Source organism: Nelusetta ayraudi, unplaced genomic scaffold, assembly GCF_046127955.1.
Source record: "Nelusetta ayraudi isolate G7.1 ecotype Tasmania unplaced genomic scaffold, CSIRO-AGI_Nayr_v1 ptg000163l, whole genome shotgun sequence".
Classification (NCBI taxonomy): domain Eukaryota; kingdom Metazoa; phylum Chordata; class Actinopteri; order Tetraodontiformes; family Monacanthidae; genus Nelusetta; species Nelusetta ayraudi.
The window spans coordinates 549,505-572,500 of NW_027466213.1; the positions used below are offsets into that span (position 1 = coordinate 549,505).

At 51.1% G+C, this 22,996-nt stretch overlaps 1 protein-coding gene across 7 annotated transcripts in view; it reads right to left on the bottom strand.

Annotated features, from left to right (window-relative positions):
- Nucleotides 1–22,996, bottom strand: part of col18a1a (collagen type XVIII alpha 1 chain a) — a 91,407-nt gene that overhangs the window by 13,911 nt on the left and 54,500 nt on the right. For 2 of the 7 annotated variants that reach the window (XM_076014034.1, XM_076014029.1), the window contains exons 1-4: nucleotides 12,595–13,061; nucleotides 4,537–5,078; nucleotides 1,953–2,036; nucleotides 989–1,060 (exon numbers count right to left, since the gene is read on the bottom strand). In XM_076014034.1, coding sequence (XP_075870149.1) covers nucleotides 989–1,060; nucleotides 1,953–2,036; nucleotides 4,537–5,078; nucleotides 12,595–12,928 — 1,032 coding nt within the window. In that variant the 5' untranslated portion in view covers nucleotides 12,929–13,061. Of the gene's footprint in view, nucleotides 1–988; nucleotides 1,061–1,952; nucleotides 2,037–4,536; nucleotides 5,079–11,628; nucleotides 12,203–12,594; nucleotides 13,062–22,996 lie in introns of those variants that run through there. The other 5 variants (XM_076014028.1, XM_076014027.1, XM_076014030.1 and 2 more) reach the window with 4 other exon arrangements.

Here is a 22,996-nt window from a genome sequence, read left to right on the forward strand (position 1 = left end):
AAACCAGAACATGGTTGTGTTTAGAGAGGAAGTTCTGCCGCTTTCACCTGCACGAGAAAAAAAAAAAAATCTCTCTGCTCTCTAGAAAAAAAAACAACAGCAACAAAAAAAACAACTTTATGATTTCGAACGGAACACCTGCGCCGTTTCCGGTCTCGCAGTGCCGAGACCGAACACCGGGGGCGACGCTGGACCTGAGCCGCCAGTTTAGCGCCTCAGATTCCGGCCGTGACGAGATGGAAAGTTTCCCTCGCACGGCCGGCTGCCCCGACTTGCCCTAATTAGCACCGCCCGCCCGCCCAGCGGAGCGAGCGAGCGCTCGGCCGCCTGCGTTTTCCTCTGTGAGTTAAAATCAGACATCAGACGTCAGGCAGGTAGGAATTAGACGCCAGCTGTGGCGCGCACACGATGCCAGCCGAGGCTTTGGGGAACAGATGGACGGCTGGAAAAAGAAAAAGAAAAAGAAAAAAAAAGCCCCTCGTAAAGAAAATGCACCGGGGGAATGGTGACTGCGTCAGAAGTCTGAATCCTGAAAACCTCCCACTGTCCCTCCGCCACATCGCTGCCATTCTGAAGCCTGCAGGCCAGAGGAGGCGCTGCGGGCACCCACACCTGCTTTTTCCAAAACACAGCAGCAGCTTGTACAAGGAGAGAGTGGGAACGAGAGCGAAGCGGAGCCTATCTATGGACTGAGTGTGAGTGAGATGTAAAGCAGAGAGAGGATGAGCTGAGGGAGATAGAGAGAGAGAGAGAGTGGGAGGGAGGGAGGGCGGAGGAGAGGGAGGGAGGGAGGGAGGGCACGGAGAGATAAACAGCAGTCCTGGGAAGATTTGTGGCCGCCCGGATGAAAACTTTAAGACCCTGACAGACATCAAATCACTTTAGATCTTGTTCTTCATCATGCAGCATCAGGACACTCACTAAAAATACTGATTTTAAAAAGCAGAGTGGTCAAAGAAAAAAAAATCATAAATCAGTGAAAACGAACCGTCCATCGGAATTTCTCCACGTCCGGGACGGAGGGTCTGGGTTCCACGTCACCGCTTCCTTCCCCTGAAGCCTGAGGAGACACAGGAACAAACTCTGAATCAACAGCAAGATAACTGTCATTACCTTTTCATTATTATTATTTTTATTATTATGAGCCTGTAGTTTTGCTGCTAATGTTTGTTTTTTCTCCCTGCAAAATCTCACTTTGTTGTCCTCCTTGGAACAACAAAGTGAAAACAGACATTCAGACATCAAAAAAGGATCCTTAAAATCATCTTTTTTTGTTTTTTTTTTTTGTTTTTTTTACAGCATGTGCACTAAAAAAAAGCCAGACATGATCTGCGCATCAGTCAGCATCCTGGCTGCATCCTCCAGCTGCATGCTGGGTAATCATTGAGATAAAAGACACATCCTGAAACCAGAAACCCGTCATTTCCACCTGGAATGTGATTTCACCCCCCGACGCAATCCAGACAAACATCCAGAGATTAGATCGGGACAAGTTCTCCACTTCCGAGCCTCACCTCGTCACAGAGGGAGAGAGAGAGAGGGGGAGGGAGAGCGAGGGAGAGAGAGAGAGAGAGGAAGGGAGAGAGACAGAGAGAGACAGAGAGAGAGAGAGAGAGGAAGGGAGAGAGAGAGAGACAGAGAGGGGGAGAGAGAGAGGGAGAGAGAGAGAGAGAGAGAGAGAGAGAGAGAGAGACTGGTGGTGGTCTGCAGCAGCTGCCACAGCAGAGTTTGGCACAACAACAGTGACAGCTGCTGGTGGGCCACAGCCACACACCTGTGTGTGTGTGTGTGTGTGTGTGTGTGTGTGTGTGGGGTGAGGGTGGGGGTGGGGGGGCTGTTGACCTCTGACCCTCTGACCTCCTGCCAACACCACCAGTCGGTGCAACACGCAGCATCAAAGAGCAGCAGCTTGGCTGTGTTGAGTTCTGGTGCGGGGCGAAGAGCAAACTCACCACGTCTGAGTCGTCTTCATCGTCCTCGCAGTGCCTCTCTGCCGCCCGGGGGTCTCCCACCACCCTCAGCTCACCCATCACTCCCTGGGGGGAAGAAGAAGAACCAGTCAGCCAGCCAGCCAGCCAGTCAGTCAGTCAGTCAGCCAGTCCGTCAGCCAGCCAGCCAGTCAGCCAGCCAGTCAGTCAGCCAGTCAGCCAGCCAGCCAGTCAGTCAGCCAGTCAATCAGTCAGCCAGCCAGCCAGTCAGCCAGTCAGTCAGTCAGTCAGTCAGCCAGCCAGCCAGTCAGCCAGTCAATCAGTCAGTCAGCCAGCCAGCCAGCCAGCCAGTCAGCCAGTCAGTCAGTCAGTCAGCCAGCCAGTCAGCCAGTCAATCAGTCAATCAGTCAGTCAGCCAGTCAGCCAGCCAGTCAGCCAGTCAGTCAGTCAGTCAGTCAGTCAGTCAGCCAGTCCGTCAGCCAGCCAGCCAGTCAGTCAGTCAGTCAGTCAGTCAGTCAGCCAGTCCGTCAGCCAGTCAGCCAGCCAGTCAGCCAGTCAGACAGTCAGTCAGCCAGCCAGCCAGTCAGTCTGTGATGCCTCATGGAGCTCTCACACACCAGGCAGAGAGAAACTGTGTCACACGATTGAAGTTGCAACCAGGCTGTGAAGATCTCCGTCTCCCACACTGACGACCAGTGAAGGTCACTGAAGGTCACACACTCTGGCTGCCTTTCTGAGGGCTGTAGACTCGTCTTGAGGAGACATAAATGTGCCCCCCCCCCCCCCCCCCAGACTCCAGCAGATAAATGCACTTTTTAAAATCTCATCTCCAGACTTTAAATCTCTCCCTGGTGGAACAAAGTGCTTCAGATCTTGACAGTAAATCTCCTGCTCGTGCTTGAGAAGGAGGTCAAAGGTTTGGCAGAGCACGTTGTTGCTGCTAAACAAACCGTTTCCCCCCCCGCCGTCTCAAAAAAGGGACTGTCCACTTCATAAAAAGGATGGCGTAAATATTTGGATGCCCAAGACGCTGCGCAGGTCTTTATTAGATTAGACCAACTGAATTCACAAGACCTCGCCAGGCTGGAGGTCACGGCGGGGGCGGCGGGAAGCGCATGATTCAGCAGCCTGGACAGGGACGGCGCTCGCAGAAGGTTCGGGGGAAAAAAAACAACACATTTCTGGTAAAATCAGAAGATGACTTGTGTGAGTTTAGAAGTTTCATAATCCAAGCAGCAGAAACAATTGAAAAAAACCAATGCAGAAATAACAGAAAGACTATTTTTAACTGTGCCACAAATATTTGTTTTATCCTCCTCATTAAAAGAAAATGCATCAGCGATGTTGATGGGCATGTCATGCCTTCAAATTATTTCTATCAAAGGGAAATTCCGCTCTTTCTAAACCTGGACCGCGTGTTTATATATCTGAATCTCAAAGGCGGCACAGCTTTTAAACTTTCTTTTGTAAACAGGGCGAGGACGGGGGAAAAAAAAAAAAAGGCCAGAGAGCCGCGGTGTTATCATCTCCACTCTGCAGGCTCTTCATCCCCCCCAGGTAGTGAAGACCCGGGCACCAGAGACGCCCTAGCAGCAGGACTGAGCTTCCAGGCTGAAGGCTGTGAGACTGCAGACTGAGACTGAGACTGAGAACAGCTAATAGCAATTCTGTCCTCCGCCCTGCAGGCTCGAAGGGGAAAACCGCATCAAGTTAAAGAGTAACCGAGGAGTCGAGAACCACTGAGGTGACAAACACCAAACATCTGGATGACAGCAGATAATCATCCACTCTTTTTGAAAACAAAAACAAAAAACAAAGAAAAAAAAAATATTTCCAACTTTTTGCTTTTCAGTTGCTCGAGTTGTGACTTTGCTGAATCATCGGTAACACTTACGTATGGTTGCATTATTAATGCATCACCTGCATGCAGAGGGTCACATCCATCTGCATTTTATATTGGAGGAAATCAGCTCCGCTCAGCAGCGGCCGGAGTTCATTACAGTATTTACAGACACGTCTCAACAGGACGGGAAGCTGCTGCTGCTGCTGCTGCTGCTGCTGCCGCCGCCACTCTTTACATTGCCAATTTGAGCAAATCAAATCACAGAGAGTTAATCAGCCAAGGTGCCTCGCATGAGTGGCCAAGAATATCAAATGAATATCTGGGTTCAAGCTTGCTTTCTTTTTTTTCTTCCTTTAATATCCGGGTTCTACTCTGCGTTTGGCTCCGCCTACGAGAAGTTGGACTTGCGACGGCGGCATCTTGAAGACATTAGTTTATCCCAGATCGGTGGTTCTCAACTGGTGGAGTCTCAGGACCCACATTGTTTTCCCTGATAAAGTTGCAACACACATTTATTCCACAAAAATAGAAAAATAGTGCAACAATCCAGAATGTCTTCATCCAGTCGTCATCGTCGCAGGACTGAATTGAATTCATTGCGTCCTGCAAAATCCTGCGTCCCATTTCAGGGTCGTGCTCCACCAGTAGACAAACGCTGACCTCGATAAAAAGCTTTGAAAAATAAATGTGGTGGATGACACGATTGTGCAAATACACACACACACACACACACACACACACACACACACACGGTGTGTTACCCACCAGGAACTTGTCGGGGTCGGCTCCTCCCGCCTGTCCCACGAAGACGCCGGCGCCGGCCTCCAGCTCCATGTCGTCGGGCGAGCGCTCGAATTGCTTCACCTGCGGCTCGCCGTCGCAGTTGAGGTAGAGCATCACCTCCTCGCCGCGCACGCCGATGGCGAAGCGGGTCCAGGTGTCCACCAGCGAGGGCACCTGGAAGCGGGCCGCCTCGTACGACTCCTGCGAGTCGGGCTCGGTGTAGTACAGCACCACCTGCTGGTGGCGCCCGCGCACCTCCGACAGCTTGACGCCCACGTACATGATCTGCTGCGAGGCGTCGGTGACGGAGAAGACCACGCCCCCCCGGCTGGAGGTGGCCTTCAGGTGGAAGATGAGGGCGAAGTCCCGGTAGAAGGGGTTGGGCAGGTGGGCGCGGGCCAGCTGGCCCGTGTTGGCGTCGGGGCCGAAGACGTAGGCGGGGCTGCCGTCGGGCCCGAACTGCTGGGTGATTTCTCTGGGCGGGGGGTCTCCGATCAGCTGCAGCAGCGTCACCCCGCTGTCTTCTGGGAGCAGAGAGCAAACAGGAAGTCAGGACACAGAACACAGGAAGCACAGGGCAGGTTAGGGTTGGGGGAGGGGCGAGGGGGGAGGGGCGGGGCTGCAGGCAGGGTAAAGTGTGTAATATTTGGAGATTCTTAAGAAGAAACAGCGACATCAAGTGGTTACATTTTAGATTGCAGCGCTCTTTCACTGAGAGACTGTACCGTCCCTCTACCGAGCTTGCCAGTGAACTACGGTGGCCTGCAGGCACAAACCTGGAACCTCTTCCACTGTCTTCTTCGTTGGTTTATTTGAGGACGTGAGCGTTAATGACAAAACAAGCTGCCTTCAGTGAGAAACCGATGTCAGTAGTCATGAGAATGACAGAAAACATTCAGTTCAGAGGCTGAGTCCACGCTGGTACTGTCTGTGTAAACTGTTCTTCTTCTTCTGTATTTATGGGCAGCATGTTCAGCGTTTACCAATGTAAAAATCATAAGTTAAGACAAACTTTACACACTGGACCTTTAAGGTCTGGATGCCTGACTGGGAATTTGCACCCCCGCCAAAAAAAGAAGAGGTTTTTTTTTTTTGTTGCTGTGAAACCCCCTGTAAAGGGTGCGTGACCCAAATCTCAACAGCAACACGGATGTGGGGGTCAGCGTGCACCGGGGGGACCATGCACAAACAAACCACGTAACGAGCGCTTGGCTGGTGGCGACCAGGGCAAACATGGCCAAAAAAGGCAAAGGAGCCGCACGAGTCCGTGGAAAAACCAGTGAAACCAGTGCGGCTCCAGTTTCAACACCACAGCGCTGGACCGGACCGGACCGTGCCGTCGACAGTTTCAGGGTTCCACCGGAAACATTTTGGCCCTGAGAAACGGTTCTACATCTGTCCTACACACATCACACTCGCCCCTCTTCACACTGTTTCCCATTAAGTTCTCAGACTGGGAGCCAGTCAGGGTCACTGGTCCCACCACAGCCTCCAGACTTTCCCAAAACCTTTCATTATTTGTGGCACCAAAACACCAAACAGATGTTTTCTTTTTTCTTTCTTCTTTTTTCGCCGCTGCTTGTTTACGGCTTCATTCAAACACTGCTGGCGTGATGGATTCCTGCTTCGTCTGCCATTATCAAAGCAACAACTCCCACTTCTAGGGTGAGAGACACACTGACTGTGAGAGAAAAAAAACTGTATCATATAAGAAATATTACACACTCTCTCATCAACAACATTCGCACTACTGATGCACACAGCAGAGGTGGAAACGTTTGGGTTGCGTCTCAGCAGAAACTCAGCGTGTCTCCCACGTGAGGCTGCCTCGGCCCTGCAGGGGGCGACAGCTGGGCCTCCTGCACAGCTGCACTACAGTCCTGCCACACACACACACACACACACACACACACACACACACACACACACACAAGGAGACACAAAGCAACACATTGACATGTGTGTGATTTGCGTCTCGTCTGTAGCATCGTGTCCTGCTGTTTGGAGACGAAGAAGAAATGTTTTGGGAAGAAAAGTCAACATGGTTTTTGAAGAGTCGTGATTCACTGCCGGGTCACGAGTCGGTTCCTCAGTTCAAAGCCTCAGACCGAGCTGCTCCTCATAGCTGGAGATCAGAGTCTTCTGCACTTAGAGCTGAAACACCTGCCGCCGCTGTTAGCGCCGCTTCAGGCCCCGCCCGCCTTCTTCTTCTTCTTCTGCTGTACCCTGTGTGAACAGCCGCTGCACTACTGACTGGCAGTGAGACTGGTCTGCACCAGGCCGTGCTCTTCAACACTCTGCACAGGGAAGAATTCAAAGTGCAGCTCAGAGGAGGCACATCTGCAGCAGGGAGGTTTGTTTTGTTCCAGGAAACAACCCTCAGGCCAGCGGAGAACAATGAAAGAGGAAAGATGCAAATGAAGGAACCCTGCTGATGGAGGAGGTGCAGAAAACTGCAATTCAAGGAGCCTGTTGTTTCCCCAAAATACAGCAAATAGCAGCTTTATATCTGACATTAGTCACACTAGATTGTTTTCTAAGGGCTTAGCGACGGCTGTTTCATTCAGGGTGAGGAGACCACCACCGACAGGGGAACTTCTCCAGAACATCAACCCACAGTTGCCTCCAGGGCCCGTAGAACAGATTAAAACTGAACTTTTGGATGAACGCAGAGCTTCTGAAACTTAACATCGACTAACAAAGCATCTTCTGCCTCATTAGGACGAGGCGGAGGTAACAAGACGGTGGGGTCACGGACTGAAGGTCGCAGGCTGAGGACACCTCCAAACAAACTGAGCCGACGCTGGGAGCGATCGGGTTGGAAAGATAAACTTCAGGGTCTCCACGGTGGGCGAGTGCCAACGTGTCAGGACTCGTCTTCCACTTCCACTGAGCAAAAAACCTCTGCAAGGAGCAGAGCGAAAAGCCACAAGCATGGAAAAAAGACACAGGAATCCACCGTGGGGGGGAAACGCACTGCTTTGATTTAGGATCCGGCTGTTATGAAAACAAAGCAAACTGAAGACGCTTTCTATCATTTTGTCCCCGTGAAGAGCGATTAGACGGATTAGATTAGATTACACTGATTAGTCCTTTAATAATCTGTCAGAAAACGTTTCTCTGACTCGTGGGGCGCTCGCCAAACCACCACCTCAGGAATGTGAGTCTCATCAGCCAAACATCGGCCGACTGTCGATGGTGTGACTTTCTGAGCTCCATAACTAAGAAACTCTGATCCTGTTAGCATGGCCGGATTAGTCAGACATTCTCTCCCCTGTTAGTCGCCACCCCTCGGGCCAGATGTGTGAAACCGGACAGTGACGAAACAATCAAATGTTTTACACTGAAATCTGAAAGGTTACCCCCCCCCCCCACCCCCCCAAAAGAACGGGTGCACTGTGTCTGCGGTGACGTCGGCTGAGGGGAGGGAGGGAGGGTTGGAAGTGGAAGTGAGACATTTCAATGCGAGGTTTAAAGCAGGTGAAGCAGATGTGGATGTTGTCTTTTTTAGTGAAGCCTTGGCCGATGGTCCTGGACTGAGAGCAGCAGCCAGCAGGCCCGGCCAGCTGCTCCCTCAGGAGTGAGAAATTTTTGGGCATATAAATGCCTCAGAATCGTCCTATTGGAGCAACAGCTCTGTTCTTTTACATCCCAACATTCCAGGATGTTGGAACTGTTGTATTTAAAGCAGGCGCTTTAAATGAAGGACGGGATTCTGAAGTCGTGGGAAAACCATCAGAATACGTCTGGACCCTTCAGGGAGATGCTGTGATTTTCCAACATCGCTTATGGGATGTGTGGGGGTGTAGTTGGAGGCTCTCTGAGACTCTGGCTGATGTCAGAGGGCAACGCCGGAGACGTGAAATTGAAGAGTCGGCCAACTGACGGAACAGGAAGTTCATTAAATCTGCTGGTGATGTGATGCTGGCTGGTTCCCCGGCTGATCTTTCTGCCTGACTGGCTGGCTGGTTGCAGCCAATTCAGCTGTTGGAAATGTAAAAGTGCTTCAAAATGTTTGTTTTGTACCTTTGACACATTTGGGTCAAACACAAACACAAAGTCAGAGGATGAAAAACGCTCATTTCACACCTGAGATTGCTATTTATGTTATTCTACTCGGAATCAGGTGTCAGAAAAACAGAATGAAGCCACAGGATGTTTTTAATATGGGCATGAAAACCAGCGCAGGGCGCTCTGTGAACCTCCGGGCAACAACAACTACAAAAAAAATGGGGAGAAAACCACATCACAGTCCAGGAAAGGAGTGTTGTTTTCTTCCCGGAGACTAAACTGTAATTCTTAGACCACAAAGAGGAAGGTGGGTTTACCGCAAGACCGCTCTTTTGGAAAGAGTGTAACATGAAACTGTTGAAGGTCTTTGGTCTGTCCTCTCAGAGTCTTGACTCTCCGAGTCTGTCCTCTCAGAGTCTTGACTCTCTGAGTCTTTAGTCTCTGACTCTGTCCTCTCTGACTCTGTCCTCTCTGAGTCTGTCCTGTCTGAGTCTTTAGTCTCTGAGTCTTTAGTCTCTGACTCTGTCCTCTCTGAGTCTGTCTTGTCAGAGTCTTTAGTCTCTGAGTCTTTAGTCTCTGAGTCTGTCCTGTCCGAGTCTGTCCTGTCTGAGTCTGTCCTGTCTGAGTCTTTAGTCTCTGAGTCTTTAGTCTCTGACTCTGTCCTCTCTGAGTCTGTCCTGTCTGAGTCTTTAGTCTCTGAGTCTTTAGTCTCTGAGTCTGTCCTGTCCGAGTCTGTCCTGTCTGAGTCTCTCCTCTCTGAGTATTAATTTCAAGGTTTGTCCCACTACCACTGAAAAAAATTAACCAGGATAAATTGCACCCTGAAGAATGAGCTTCTTGTCTTTGAGATGGGGGGATGGCTGCCCTTAAAAAAAAAAAAAAGGCCCTTTATTAAAAGAGCCATTGTGCCCTCAACGATCTTCCCCACCCGCCGTGGTAAAAGGATCACAGCTGACGGCTTCCGCACACATTCTTCACTCACACACTCAGCATCTCCGCTGTCTTCCCACAGTCGCACAACTGCGCCCACATACTTGAGCGCCCAGCCTCCATTGTGCTCCTTCTCGCGCTCCTGCTGTTTGTTCCTGCTTTAATTTTGCCCCAGAAAAAGCCTCTGACTCATCGGCGGATCATCGCGAGGAATTCTTGACTGACGGGCCGACGGCCGAGGGATGCAGGAGGCTTGGAGGGTCCGGCTCAGGCGCGCACATTAGTGAAAAACCTCTTAAGATTCCCAGAATTCACATGGTCGGGGTTCTGACCAGGGACTCTGAGAGGTCAAAGGGCACCTAAGTAGGTATATGGACACACGGGGAAGAAAGAGAAAGAAAAGATTCATCGTGCTAATCAAGAGGGTATTTTGGGGCACTTTGAAGAGCTCGTGTCTCTTCTGTGGGACCCAGCAGCCTATTAAAGGCCCCCGTAGTTTACCTGGATGACGTCACATGGGGAAAAAGAAGGGCAGGGAAACAGCGTCAACCAGCGCCGTAACAACCCTGCAGTGTTTGGAGAAGTTTTGAGACTGTTGCTGTGCATATATGAGCTACACCAGATGGTTTCACCTGCAGTGATTTCTTCTCTTCTCCAAAAAATAATTTACGGCCAAGGAAAGCACAACGGCGGCGTCTTTAAGCTTCTAAAGCAGCAGATAAGGCCTCATAAAAACGCTGTTCTCTGGGGGCAACGAGTCCAACAGCGACGGTGAGTGGGCCGACAGCAGCACACGTTTATCTTGTAGTCTCTCAGGTTCCGTCTTTGACTATTTCTGAAAGCACAAACACAGAACCAGTGCCAGGACCAAAGTGTGAGAGCTGGACGAGCTGGTAGTGTAAGAATAAGATGAGTGAGGGAGAGAGAAAGAGAGAGAGAGGGAGAGAGGAAAAGAGAAAAAGAGAGAGAGAGAGAGACAGAGAGAGAGAGAGAGGGAGAGAGAGTGCACAGAACACTTGTGTCTGTCAGTGGCAGCAGCTGTCAGGAAGATAGTGAAGCTGTTGGGAGACGCAGTCCGAGCTGTGGGCGATAACAGTGCGAAGGTTCAGTGCAGGACAGCAGCTGCAGGCTCAGGTTGCAAACACTGTTTGACCGAGGTTTACTTTTTGATAGAAGTCACATGTCAGATGATTGGAGTCATTTTCCCCCGTTTTGATGCCACTTAACTGAGAATTTTAGAGCCAGGCTGCCAACAGAAACTCGTGGCGGCTGGACTGCACCTTCCAGGTCTGCTTTAAAGCTCCTAATTCTCGTGCACGAGGCACCTGACGGGCTAAAAGCCGCCTATTTCACCGAGTCGCCATCCCATCGCCGACCATAAATCCACTTCTCAGCAGCAGCGTGCAATCTTTTTTAAGAGGACACGCCGGAGTCCTTCCACTCACCACTGATCCCACATCACGACGGCTTCCTGTGTTTGACAAGCTAATCCCTCTGTCGGTGGACGAACAATTAGACAGCGGGCTGCCCTCGAGCTGCACGGCTGGAATAAAACAGGCGGGGAGCTCAGGAACTGTCAAACACACAGAGGGGTTCCGGCTCGGGGCCGATACGAGAGGCGGTCTCAAGAGTTCCGCACAGAGCAGGAAGACGGATCATCAAAAATCAAACATCTACTGAATCACACCACCCACTAATATCTACATCAGCATTTTTTAAAAGCAAATTATTGCTAAAAAACAAAAGAAAAAAAAAACTTGACCTCTTTGTACAACAAACTATATAATATAATAATGTGTAACGTAGCAGCTTTTTACATTTTTAATAGGTTCTGGTAACAGGTCACATGCAATCCAAAGGCTCAGGAGACACGTGCAATGTTGTCAGGAGTGCTTGCAGCATGCTTGTTAGGCACTAGTCAGGATTTCCCTCAGACAAGAGGACTAGTATACATGGAGCATGCTTTGATTCCTCGTCCCCTTCACTGTGAGTTCTGATGACTGTGCTGGCAGGGATACAGGCCATTCTCTGGGAGGGTGTTGGGTGGTACTGGGGGGGGGGGGTGAGTCAGGGATTCAAACACCAGGTCAAAGTGAATCCCTAAAACTGGGATTCATTTGAACCAGCTGTTACCTTTCTGGTTACTAACTGACAAGCACCGATATCCATCCTCCTCCTCGGGAAGGGCCTGGCACTCCACTGGGAGGTGTCCCTGGTCCAGGAGCGCCCAGCAGCTGTCCTTCAACACCTCGCAGAAGCTCCGGCAAGGCATTCGCACCGCCGCGCCGCATTTCGGTAGCGAGAGCAGGCAGAAGAACCACTCCAGACTACGGTGGCACTTGGTGTTCAAGAGCCAGGCCCAGTCATGGAGCAGCGCCCGCACCTCCTCCACACTGGACTGGTTGAGGTAATTGGGCACAGCGAATTGTTGGCCGACCATGGACGAGCAGAAAGGAAGAGACGACTCGAGCAATAAGCATTGTGGGGATTCTGCAAGCGCGGTTGGTTCCCCTGGCTCTTGGTGGCCTCCTGCTGGTTCCCGCCTACCTAAAGCCACCGTTGTGAATTGGGGGGATCGGCTTGGCTCAACCTCGGTTAATGATTTTTGAGGGGCATTTTCAGTGATTGTCATTTTGCTAGTCACTACACGGTGTTTAGCTGCTACTACTTGAGGTTGTGAGCTCGAGTCTTCTGGGGTCGCTGCAGTGCTTGAGGTGGCGGGGGCTGTCTGACTTGGAGAAGTTTGTTGCCCAGCTGTTGACTCTCCAGCTGGTAACTGGTACATTTTGTGGTGAGCCAGCCAGGAGGTTTCCTGGGGATCTAATCTGACTCCATTAGCTTGGGACACCTCGCTGTCTGTGTGATCTACCTCCATGTTTTCATCTTGTTCGCTCCTCTCAAAGATCTCTATCTCAGGGGCAGAGGCCCAGCTGGTCCCAGGTCTTATTCCAACCCCAGACTCAGACCCGCTGCCTGAACCAGAGTCAGACCACACACCCGCCCCTGTGTCTGATAACAATTTAGACTCATGCCCGGCTCCAAGTCCTGACATATTTCCCGCAAACGTTAACACACCACTCGCTTCAGAAGAACCAGTACCTTTTTGTGAAGATGTTCCATTGCCGGGTTCAGTAATGCTCCCTGGTGCAGGTGCAGTCTTTGGTGCCTCCGTGGTGGTCGGCTGAGGGGCAACAGTGGTCTCGTCCAAGATCTGCACAATTTTTTGAACCCTGTGCGTGTCTTCGATGATCTCCTCCAGGCCAACTGTTGCAATGTTCTCCAGAGGTCCTTCTCCGCTACCTACTGGGCTGCCGGACCCTTCGCTGTCCACAGCCGGGGCCAAAGTAGTCGTATCGCTCCAGGACCAGAACCAGGCGTCTGAGCCCATCACCCATAAGGCCAACAGGAGACAAACTGCAGAGTTGTTCCTCATTTTGTTAAGTCCTGACCACGTCCACCTGCTTGATCCGGCTTCCACAGCTCAAACTATGACATGTCCACACAGCCACTGCACTCCTCACACACACACATACACACTCCCCTTCTCCGTCTTCACACACTCCACTAGGCACAGAGGAAAAGTTAGGAGGAGGAGGAGGAGGAGGAGGAGTGCTCAACACTCGCTGCCCTGGCGATACTTCTTCTCCTCCTCCTCCTCCTCTTGACTCCTCCCCCTTCTGTTTTGGTCACAGCAGTGAGAAGCGATTCGTCCAGGCTGATGTTACCTTAAAACCCCTCTCAGCCCTCCCACAGCTCAGACTCCCTGTCCTCCACACAGCCAGTGCTGTTTGTTCAAAAGTGGCCTATTGTTCATCAATAATCATCCCTGATCATTAAATTATTTCAAAATAATTATCATCAAGATTAGTTTTTTTTGTTGTTGTTGTTTTTTTTTTACTTCAATAACATTTTAGAGCCCTGGTCTAGGTTGTAAATGAAAGCCATTGCATGGAGGTACATTGTCAGTACTCTACCAGGAACTTTGCATTAGAAACCAGAATGGCCCAGCATGCATTGCTCGGCAGGGGAGCATCCATTGTGCAATTCTCTGGAGACCCCCTACTTTTATGGTCTGTGGTTACACAGTAATCCAGGCTCGTCTTTCTTGTCCGGGCTAGTTTTCTCTTTGCTGCGCTCATGTGACGGGCTGACAGCGACCCTCGACATCTGCTAATGGGAGCTTAGCGATAAAAGGAAGAGGAGGCTTGTGCGGGGAGTCTCTCTAATAACAGCCGACTTCAGAGCCCAGAAGGAAGTTCTTCCTGAGCACACAATCGCAGATGTTGATAGAAAAGGCTAGTCGGGTCGTACGCGCCCCGGCGTGACGCCATCACCGCAAGCGCTTCAAGTGCTCACGTTGAGCGACGCGAGTCGCTTCACGCCGGCTTGAAGACTTTATCCTGTAGGGTCTTGTGTCAAGGTCTGGGTCACTGAAGATCCCGCAGACCTCCGTCTGCCCGGAGGGGTTTGTTTGGTCTGACAACCGCAGAGGGAGCGCCGGCGACCGGACTGAGAGGACGAGTGAGGAGATCACTTGTGCATCACAAGGTTGTGCTATTTTTGCACGATGAGCTTTAAGAAAAGTTTGAGAAGGAAAATACTGTGCGCAGTCAGCGAGTCACGAGGAGAAGCTTCGGGAAAAAAAAAATGCAATTGTCTGACTTGGTTGACTTAGGTCACCCTTTAAACACGGGAAAAACATGCACAACATTTAGTATTAAGGAAAGGGCTAAAAGGTCAATGGCTAATCATTAGCCGCCAACGTTAGCGTCACCCTCCACCAGGCTCACTGGCCTGAAGGGAGCTGACGAAACCAGGTTGTCTGTGTGGCTGCGAAAAGACAATAAATATTTAAAATGTTGCAATCGTGAAAAGCTTCCGTTGTTTCCCTGCTGTGTCTCTTCTTAAAGCTGCAAAACCTGTCAAACAAATTAAAGGCATCGGGTTTTTATGACAAGCACGACTTCTCATGTTTTTTGCCGACCCGACGGGACAGACGCTGTTTCCCTTGACTACTCAACTCTGCATAAAAACTAATTATCACGTATAACATTACCTCATGTTGTCATCATTACTACGATCCCTGAAGGCTGTTATTTCCAGTCCTGTGATCCCGCTCGATTTACGACATAATCCACCGCATATTTCCTTTCCTATCTGCGCCGAGATCAGACGGTGCACGTTCAGCCACAGCAGACGCACAAAAATTTAAATGACACGTTATTTATTTATTTTTTTTTTAAACCTCAAAGTGTTGTTTCTCCATTAAAAATGATGGCAACAAACGAGCCTTAAGTCGAGTTTGTACAAGGCCGAAGAAGAGGGTGATTTTCAGGAGATGTGGGTGGCCACCAACACACGTTGCCGCTTCTGGAGGTGCAGCAACTGACAAAGTAAACAGGGGGGGGGGGGGAAACGCAGCCCAGCAGGAAACATTTTCCTGCTTTTCGGAGCTTTTTCATCGCAGCTCATCTCCTGCGGCTATCAACACGCCTTAACCTTGTCAACAGTCCTCTCATGTCAACCAGCGTCTGAGGCTGTGGGTCACGATGACAACACGGCCAGATGACTTCCTGTCTTCAGAGGATGGAGGAGGCTGTCGTGAGGAGCCGCTTTCTGCCGCCTTGTTTTGACGGATGAAGTATGTAAAAGTTCAACAAAGCGTTCCCTCGTGAAAGAATACGATGCAATGTCCCCTCGGCCGAGAGCACCCGGCACTCCCATCCTGTGCGTTTGGACCACGGGCGTGCAAACAGCGCACACGACCCCCCCACGACTCGAGCGGAACCGTCCTGAAAACTCGGCATACGACCAGTCACGTGACATCATTAAAGAGCCGCCGAGGGAGAAGCTCAGCGTCGCCCTCCACCACGCAGGCCTTTAAACACGGCCGTATATCTCAGGTCCGTGACCTGCGAGAGCCCGGGATGTTTGGCCATGGGATCAAGTGAAATTCCAGGCCTCCCCAGCGTCTGTCGGTGCACAATGCTCAGACAAAAGGGTGAAACCCGAAACCCCGGAGCGAGTCTCTGGGCCGGCGGCGTCGCTGCGAGGTTGAATGATTGACTAATTACGACACCGTCAGGAACAAAAAGCAAAAAGCCTTCCAGCGGAGGCGTCAGGTGGCCCACGCTGGCTGTCAGGCTGGAATCAGATTTCCCATTTAAACAAGCACTTCAATCAAAGTTTAAGAGAAGAAATTGCCGTAAATTGTGAAATAAAACAGGCTGCTTCACCTGTAAAGGCTAAAACGCTGTTAGCGTACCCAACGTACAACACCTGATGTGACCCTGACAATGTTGTCAAACTGGTCCGAGGCTAGAAAAACATTTTTTTCGGGTCTTGCTGGCGTACAAAAGTGCAGCCGCTGTACAAACACAAGCAGGTGAAGCAGGGGAGGCGGCCGACAACACGCAGCGACGACGCGACGAGACGCAGCGAGGCCGCCGCTCCCCTGGCAGCCGCCCGCTGCTGTTGTTTCAGCCAGTGACGGTCGTTGACCTCCCAGTGGGGGGGGCACAGCCTGGTCGCCGGTTACACAACCAATAAATCACACACACACACACACACACACACACACACACACACAAGCCACGGCTGCAGTAACGCTGTAGGTCTCAGTGGAGCAGCAGTGTAAACAATGTGAAATAAATAAAGAGTCAACGTATGGCTCACACACACACACACACACACACACACACACACACACACACACACACACACACACCACACATGGACATAGACATGAACACACACATGAACACTGCAGGCATCACACAGCTGTGAGCAAAAGTGTAAACAGTTGACGGATGGATGGATAGATAGATAGATGGATAGATGGATAGATAGATAGATTGATGGATAGATAGATAGATAGATAGATAGATAGATAGATAGATGGATGGATAGATGGATGGATAGATAGATTGATGAATAGATAGATGGATGGATAGATAGATGGATGGATAGATAGATTGATGAATAGATAGATGGATGGATAGATGGATAGATAGATAGATAGATAGATGGATAGATAGAGAGATGGATGGATAGATGGATGGATAGATATGTCTATATTTATGACATAACCCTGAGACATTACCAGCAGCCTGGCAGGAGATGCCAGTGGTTAGAAGGTTTCACAGCCATGTGATGAGAACAAACTGCCTCCAGGTCGTCTGCTGCTATATAATGAAGCTATTGAGAGACACTCCACAACATATGAGCTGCAACACAAACATACACTGTGTTGCCAAGAGCTTGGAGCTACATGAGCTGCCATCAACAGCCAATCAGGGGAGGCTGGGGGGGAATTACAGTCATTATCTTCACACTTCAGGGGCTTCAATGAAACCCAGATGTAAACTTTAATCTTTCATTACTTTCAGCCCGCTGCTCTCTCCTATGGCTGCGGTGAGTCGGCAGCGTGCAGCGTCTCTTTGTGTCGCACACACACATCCTCCACTTCCAAGGCCAGAGCAGCCGATCCGCTTGGGATATTAAACCTGATTCAATATGGCAGCATCACAATACAGGCTGCCTTTCTATAGGACCAATGCCACATCTGACCCTCATTCAGCCTCTGCACACGATCTGGAAGATCTCCAGCCGGGTGAATGTGCTGAGTGGGGGGTGCGGGAGGGTTGGGGGGGGGGGGGGGGGGCTCTGGATTCTGACAGAATGGAGGTCAAAAGGTCAGCGATGAGATTAGGGAGGGAAACTGCTTCCCGTTTCCCACCAGAAGGAGCCTCGTCCACGTGGACACACACACACACACACACACACACACACACACACACACACACACACACACACACACACACCAGGTATGAAAGCCGCCGTGAAGACGTTTTCTGAAATGTCACAATGTTGTTGCACGCTTGCTGTGCAGTGGCTGGTGTGTGTGTGTGTGTGTGTGTGTGGGGGGGGGGGGGGTGCTGAGCTGCCCGACTACAAGGCCCAAGTCAGGAGGAGTTCTGCAATAAAGCAGCGGGCGGCGCCGACGAGGACACAGCGTGGCTGCGTCTCCCCCGACGGCTCTGACTGGGAGCTGTGGGCTCCCTGCCTGCGGGGGGTGGGGGGGTGGGTGGGGGGTGGTTGGGGGCAGACAGCCGGACAGACAGAAGCCTGCAGGGGTCCTCGCAGTCCTGCTCAGGCAAGCAGAAACATCTCAGCCGTCACTGAATAAGACACATTCCAGAACAACAGGGGAATAATGCAGCCTGCGGAGCCTAAACAACGGGTACAGTATGGAAGGGGGGGGGGGAGGTTGCCAGGGGGGAGGGGCCTCTGCTGTACATGCTCTGACTGTCCCGGCACAGTGTTCTCACAAAACACACTGAGCAGCTGATGCTGCTGCTGCTGCTGCTGCTGCTGCTGCTGCTCCACCCTGAGAAGGCGGCGCTCGGTCCGCTGTGTTTCTGCAGACCCCCGTCGGGCCGCCACGACTCATTGGCTGCTTTGTTGACACTTTGGCCCCGAGATCAAATCGACGCCGGCCAAGCGTGACTGTTTTGGGAACCGCAGCCACGGCGACCCGACTCGGACTTTATGGACATAAACTGCAAGAAACACTTTGTGGGCTGCACACACACACACACACTCAGTGGGAGCTGCACACACACACACACACACACACACACACACACACACACACACACACACACACACTCAGTGGGAGCATCAGTAAAAATGCATTCCCTGATGAATCCACTAATAATGCGAGTGAGACGGCAGAAGCTTCGCTGTTTTCCATCTGCTGACAGAGACGCTGGTTGTTGCACCACACACACAGCTCGGCTGCCTCGTAAACACCTCACTTTACACACACACTCACTTTACACACACACTCACACACACTCGCACGCTCCCTCGCCTGCTGCACAGATGTTCTGACAGTCATTGTGTGTAATCACAACTATTTAACGCACTGTGAGGAATTATTTCTTCCCCTCCTGGTAGAGGAAGAGGAGAATGTTTCCACTCGACTCCTCCTCCTCCTCCGAGGCTGCACACTGAGAGCCGCTCACTGGCTCGTGACTCAGGATCTCCCGACACACGGCGGCAGCAAGGTGGAGGTGTGGAGAGACAGCGCCCTCTGCTGTTGACGAGCGGAACTAGCAGGTAAATGATGTTGAACTACAGCAGTGAACAAGGAGCCTGATCTCTAAATAGATTGATCGATCGATAGATGGATCGATTGATCACGTCTTGGTACTTGACTTTTGCCAGAGATTGTGACGCTGCAGACTCCTGTGTGGTTAAACCTGTTTAAACTACGGCTTAAACACACTTAACCAACCAGCAGGTGGTGCCCTCTCCACAGCAAAAAGAAAAAGAGTTTCCACACCTGTGGAAAATCGCACCCACCTGACCTGTCAGCAGCTGACAGCAGGTCTGGCTGATAAGATGAGTCACGTGTCCAGCCGCATTATGATGCCGTGTGTTTGTGTGGTTTGTGTGTAAACTGTGTCGTCACTCTACGTGCACGGCAGAGGCTGCAGCTCGTCTCACTTCCGGCGGAGACAAGGATCTCACTTCCAGGCGTTTATTTTATCTTATTTTTTTCCACAGGATGGCCGAGGCAACGCAGCTGCAGGAAGTACACAAGCATCCAATCACGGCGCTTTTGTCTCCTGAGACAAAGGGACTCTGACGTCACCCAGGGCAACCAGCAGGGGGCGCATCTGCAGACGCGTGAGGGACCTGAGATCTGTTGGCCGCCGCCGCTGTTGCTGTTCACACTCTCTGCCTGCAGGGGGAGACACTGACCTCCTTCCAGGGGACGGACGGGGCGGCAAACAGGATTGGACAATGATTTGTTTCAGCTTCATGACGTCACACGTCTAGAAACAGTGACTATCAAGGATCAAAATGGAAAATCTCCATATGCAGCCGCTTGCTTGTCGTGGCGTCTCCGGCTCCCTCAGCCCAGCAGGAGTCGACTCCGGGTCGAGGCGGCGCACTGACAAATCATTTACCTGCAGCCTCGACCCCAGAAGAATGGAGCGGGACTCTCCCACACCTGGAATTCAGACGCTGTGCCGGGGCCGAGGTGGCCGGGGTCAGAAGGTCGCGGGCTTGAAAGCGGCCCGTTTGGCCGAGCTACACATTTACCAGAGATTATCAGCCAGGGACGACTCGTGTCACACTTCACGGAGAGCGACGTTCCGAGCAGGAATATGGAGATAAAGAAAAGGAGGAGAAAACATCAGCGGGTGTCAGCGGACGCTGCACCAAAATCTGATCGACGTTTGTATTTCAGGACAAGGGAAAAGAGAAAAGAGGGTCACCAGAGGGCACCAGGTGTCTGACTGATAGCTGGAGGGTTGCTAGTCTGACTCCCACAACCAGCTGGTAGAATCTGGATGGGGCGGGGGGGTGGGGGAGTTAATGAGTTCAGGTCATATTTTATTTTGACAAAGCGCCACCGAGACGTCCTGAAGACAACAGAAGACTCTCACTGGCCAACGATGAACTGCTCAGCAAGTTCAACGTCTGCTTAAAGTCGCTGAAGCGTTGCTTTGAACGCCACTGCTGAGACAAAAGGGGGACGGAGGAGGTGGGAGGTCTCTCACCGAGAAAGAAATGGCAAAATGACTTTACTGAAGCGACAAGCAGCCGAACAACAGTGAGCAAAAAAACAAACCGTCTGCATCTCATTGGTGTTTGGGGGGGGGGGGGGGGTAGAGGTTGGGGCAGGAATTGCAGCCAGCAGCTGTTTCCTGGTGAGTTCAGCAGCGACGCAAGTCCGGACTTTTCCTCCTCAACCACGTCTGGCACACATGAAAGAGGACGAGGCTCCAATTTGGAGAGCGAGCCACGTTTTAACACCTCATAAATGAAACGTCGAGGGCCAAAACGCAGTTTGGAACGGAGAAAAAAGAAAAGAAACGCTTTGGCGAAGTGAATTCGATCGCCCGCTGATGACAGAAGCGTCACTCAGCCGCCTTCACCGGCAGGATGAGGCCGCGCGGGGATCGGATGCTCCACATCGGGAGTGTTGACTTTAGGGATTAGGATTCATAACCGGATGTGTGGAAGAAGGGAAAGAAGGAGAAGAAGAAGTTTACTTCTGTGACGTCCGCCCAGTGACCCCGTGACCTCTGTGTTTTCTCCAGTGTGCCCCTGCAACATGTCCGCACTAACATATACAGTGAAGAGCGTCTCCGAGGACTCACTTCCTGCCTGTATTTACTTGTAGCGTGGGTTCTCCTTGCTGTTATTGCCTCCTCCCAGGCGGGAACGTGAGCAAAGACAAACTGTTGCCATATTAGCGCAAAGAAAAACTAAACTCACTCGAAATCTCACTGTGTTTAAGATGTTTAGGTTGAGGAGCTTGTGAGAGAGGAGGCAGGCAGGCAGGCAGGCAGGCAGGCAGGCTGGTCTGGCTCTGCTGGTCCTGGTCCTGGTTCTTCCACAGCTGAGATGTTTCTCCTCCAGAAGGTTTGATTGTGCCGAACTACACGAGACGCAGGCGACTGAAGGAGGCTCATCCTGGTCTGAAACTGCTTCTGGATGAACTTTTAAATGAATAAATGATGAAAATGCAGACGGAACCCCCCCCCCGCCCCCCGCTCTCTGTGGTGCTCATCAAAGCCTTTTTTTCCCTCCTTATTTGCATAAACGTTTCGTGTCACGACGGTCGCTCAAGCCAAACCTGGCCAACAAAAACATCTGGAATGTCATTAGCGATGCTATCGGGTGTTTGTTTCTGCTCGCTGACTCACAGCTGAAACCAGGAGAGCTGAAAAGCTGCGGCAGCGACTGAGTCAGAGAGGCTTAGTTGGGAAAGGCTCCTGCTCACTAACAGATGCCGGCCGTGAAGCCCAGACATCAGATCCCAGTTCAGTGCCGGGAAGCAGCCTGACCCGAAAACCACCACGCACTTAAACATCTGGCCCACGCAAACACTGTTCAACACTGCACGACACTGTACAACACTGCACGACACTGTTCAACACTGCAGAGCGAAGTGTGGATGAGTGGAGGCTCTCTGTGTCTCTGTGTCTCTGTGCAGCCAGTCAGTGAGAAGCAGCTAGAAAGAGGAGCAAAGTCCGACTGTTTGTGTGCAGGTTGAGTCTCGGCTGCAGCTCCACACGGTGCGAAGGCCCAGGATTTAAAGTCTGATTCAGACTCAAACAACGTGATGCCACTCTGGGTTTTTACTCTCACAGACACAGCGTGAAGCCTTGCAAGGTCACTCGCAGAAATACTGACATGTAGCCTTTCAGGTTGTCACTGCGGGATTAAGAGAAGGCCGCTTTAAAGGGAGAGGAAAAAAACAAAAACAAGGTAGTTTTAGTCTCTAAATCAAAGTCAAATGAGCTGTGAAAACATATCCAAAAATAAGTTACAAAAGGATGAAGAGAAGATCAAAAATAAATCTAAAGTTACTAAGTGTATCTTTACATTCATGCAAACATTAATAATAAGAAAGTCACACATAGAGCAGCACAGTGCAAATAAAACCTCAGTCATTTTAATGCATGTCGGAGTGAATTCCAACTCTTCATGTGGTCGTCAGCACCAAGACTAGCTTTATATTTAGCACAGGGCCGTATTTGGCTCCTCCCCCTGATTAAGGCTTAATTGCATTTCCTTGAGTTGCTTTTTTTCTTTGTTCTGCAACAATGTGATGCTGAACTCGGGCCGGCCCAGTTTGGATGGAACCCGAGTTGTGCCGCAAGGGTTAGGGTTAGGGAAATTCATTTGTTTTTTACTTTTGACGATACAACAAATCTCCCTCTTCTGAGTGCGACCGCTGCTGCGGAGAAGGAATGAAGTCATAGATTTACAAAGATGATTGGCTGATTCCGCCAAGGCCACTTTCCTCAGCCCGTTAATCCCAGAGCGAGCCGAGCCGAGTGTTTGAAGATGAAAAGGCGGCGGTGGCGGTGTGTGAGAGGAGCGTTCTTCTGTGACGGTGGCGGTGAAAAGGAGTCGGTTCCAGGGGCTTTACCGGCCCACCGCGCATCAGGCGCCCACAAAGCCCGGAGAACCACCGGGAGAAGAAAGGAGGAGTCACTCTGTTCTTAGTTTCCCCTCGGGGGTTGGGTGAGCGCCGTGCCTGAAGGCATCGTGTCGCATCGCGCCAGAGCAATGCAATAATAACCGGCCACTTCATCAGCTTCCTGAATAACAGAGCTGTTGGTGTGAATATTTGTGTTTGTGTTGCGACTGTTTAGACAAGTTAGAAGCGGAGAAAAATTCAATGTTTGTGGAACCATAAACACGTCTTTACACTCGAAATATCCCAACCTATTTTCGCAGGGACGATATTGCGGAGTGCACCTTAAAAGGTCAGACCTGCTCCTGGGGAAGATCAGGAAGACAGCGAGATGACTGCATGAAAACACTCTTGAGGACGCGAGCAAACAGACGTCAGCTTCTTCTTATGTAACTGACCCAACGGACGTTTACAGCAGAGCGAGTGACCTTCAGGTTGACTTTCTGGAGCTTCAGCAGTGGGCAGAAGGTAAACACAGAGCCAGAAGTTTTA